Here is a 2,976-nt window from a genome sequence, read left to right on the forward strand (position 1 = left end):
AATGGGAAAATATTTGATTTCAAATTCTACTTCATTGATATGGTTTAAAAAAAATAAATTATTCTGACTTTGTTGTGACTTTCTATTTTTTTTTCTGCAGCTCTGTGTTTATCTCCAGAAAAAGCAGAGCTGTCTCATTGGCTGAGTCCTGTCTTGGTTCTTCCCGTGCTGCAGCTGCTCTCCTGCTCTCAGCTCACCGAACCGTTGGCTGACCCAGTGACGCACAGCTTAAACCAGAGTCTGGCCCACAGCTTGTTACGCAGCATCAACAAACCTGCAAAAAAGGCCCGGCAGGTACCCAGCTTCTTTCTCAAACCTAACTTGCTTTTGTTTATTCTGTCTCTGTTCAGCTATTGAGAGAAAAACACAAGACTTTTTTATACACTGAATACATTCTTCTGATTTAAGATATAGTTGCATAGAGCTGTGACAGGTTTGGTTTAGAGGTTAGCGATTGGGAACCAACAGTCAAACAGAAGCAGCAAAAAGATCCACCAGCTACAGTCTTCATTGTGAGAGCTACATCTGCTGTGATTGGTGTTTAGGAATGTAGTGCCATTCCTACATTGCCATGTAGTGCCATGTTTGGGAATGGCACTACAGGTTGTGAAAGGTATTCACAACCTTTCATCTTTTTCATGTTTTGTCTTGTTAAAGTCACTAACTTCCATCTATTATTTAAATTTTCTGTGTTAGATCAACACAAACTAACAATATATATAAAGTGAAAGTAGAAAGAGAGTTTTCAACATATTTACAGATAAATGCCTCACATTTTTTTGTCAGATTCTCTATCGGATTGTGTTGGCAGCACAACACAATCTGGTTCTGTTTACTGATTGGGTAATTGGATAAATCAGTTAAGATTTTTCAATGATGCACTACTTTGTGTTGGTTTGTTGTATCAAATCCCTTTAAAGTTGATTCATTGACGTTTGGGGCTGTAACATGAAAAAGTTCATGAGGTAGGCTTATTTTTACAATGTGTAGATTGTCAATAAAACAATTTTGAAATCTTATTCTGTTGTGTTTCTTTTTTTATTCTCTGCTGTTCTCATTCTCAGCCTGGCCCAATGCTGACCCTCCCTCTCAGCTCTTGGTACGCTGAGCTCAGCGTGGCTTTGTCCATATTGGACAAAGTTTCTCATGATCCTTGTGCGGCCACTGATTGGCTGCTGGCGGTTACCTCTGCTCTAACGTCCAAGCAGCGCCTGTCCTCTTCCCTTGCTCTCATTGTGACTTACCTCCTCATCACGGCTCAGGAGGATATCTGCCTGCTGGCTTTGAAAGCAAGTCAGGCCATCGCTGCTGCCGATCCCTGCCAGGTAGAAAATCTGAAATATTTTGACATTTCTCAAAATCTACAGTCATAATAAATTAAAAATAAGAAATGCTGATACTTTACCATGAAATTTAATGCACATTGTGTGTGCATTGGCCTGATGCGCATGATGCTCCTGGTGTGTTCTCCTGATGATTATTGTTGCAGAACTGCCATCAACAGCTGCGGTAACACTTTATTTGAAGAGGGGTGAATAAGACTGTCATGACACTGTCATAAACATGACATAACACCTGTCATGAACATCAATAAGTCTTCATGAATATTTATGACTGTTGTCATAAAGTCAGGGCTTAAAGTAAAAAAAATCCTGTGCCTGAAACTTATAGTTATGATAAAAATGAACGATACCATTGTTATTGCAATAGTTTAATAAAAAGTGTCTTAGAATAGTGCAAACAATTGCTTCTAACAATACAATTAACAAGCTAAACACTCAAACTTAAATAAGACTTCAGTGCATTTCAACTCAAAACAAAATGTAAAATGTATTTGCCCTAAAGGTTTGACTTACAGGCAAAAATCCCTCAACATTAAATAAGTGTCCTTTCAGTCAATATTTTTGCAAGTAATTTAGAACATGCAATATTACCAACTAAATCAGTGTTTCTCAACCTTTTTTGGGCCAGCGCCCCCCTAGCCTTTATCCAGGTCCCTCACCGCCCCCCAATAAAGAATTTGTAGGCTACTTTGCACTGACTATTATTTTATTATTAATATTACTATCACTATTGTAGATGTTTTGATTTTTATACTTGTTTTTGTATTTATCATCAAGATAATTTCCCAGAGAACAAAAAAGCCATGGGAATAGAAATTATTTTCGCAGGTGTCTATGAAAAATTTAATGAACATTCAACTTAAAATTGGTAGGCCAACAACAGCCAATCAGAGTGGAAACAATATTCTTGTTCTTTGCCATTTTCTAGTTGTTAAATATTCCACAAAATTACCAGATAAAAGATGTACAACAAGCCAGTTTAAACTTTGAACTATTTGCAAAACGACTGAGCTCTGGAACATTAAAACATGGATAGAACTGTAACTACATTAATCATAGCTCTTCTTCTCTTCAGTGTTTCTGTCGGTTTCTGGTGGTGCAGCTCTGTGCTGCCTTCAGGAGAATGGGACATCAGAGCATCAACCATAAAATTTTACCCAGATGGCATTTAGAAGCGGGACGTCTCCCCTTTCAGAAACCGTTAGAATTTTTCAGATAGCTCTACGTGTGGCGGAATTACTGTACTGCAAATTTAGATGTGTCGCAGCCGACACGTTCCGGTCTAGAAGGATTTTAAGCCCGGAGACTACACTTTGGTTGAGGCGGACCGTTTGGTCAAAAGCCGGAAATCCGGCCCCTGGTAAAAAATCATGACACTTTTAATACAAAGTTGACATTATTCAAAATGTCTTTGTTATGACAGCTTGACATTAATCTAGACAAAATGTCTTCGTTATGACTTGTCATTAACCTAGACAAAATTGTCTTTGTTATGACAACCTAGACAAAATCATCTTCATTATGACAACTTGTCATTAACCAAGAAATCATGATCTGACATAAATTTGTTATAAAAGTATTACCGATTAAACTTTAAAAATTAGCTTTATGTAGTAATATTATATAGCTCTGT

At 37.4% G+C, this 2,976-nt stretch overlaps 1 protein-coding gene across 2 annotated transcripts in view; it reads left to right on the forward strand.

Annotated features, from left to right (window-relative positions):
* focad (focadhesin) overlaps positions 1-2,976 on the forward strand; it is an 87,259-nt gene that overhangs the window by 23,751 nt on the left and 60,532 nt on the right. For both annotated transcript variants that reach the window (XM_008434901.2, XM_008434902.2), the window contains exons 10-11: positions 101-294; positions 1,065-1,325. In XM_008434901.2, the coding sequence (XP_008433123.1) occupies positions 101-294; positions 1,065-1,325 (455 nt within the window). The remainder of the gene's footprint in view (positions 1-100; positions 295-1,064; positions 1,326-2,976) is intronic.

This window comes from Poecilia reticulata, linkage group LG18 (genome assembly GCF_000633615.1).
Source record: "Poecilia reticulata strain Guanapo linkage group LG18, Guppy_female_1.0+MT, whole genome shotgun sequence".
Taxonomy (NCBI): Eukaryota; Metazoa; Chordata; class Actinopteri; order Cyprinodontiformes; family Poeciliidae; genus Poecilia; species Poecilia reticulata.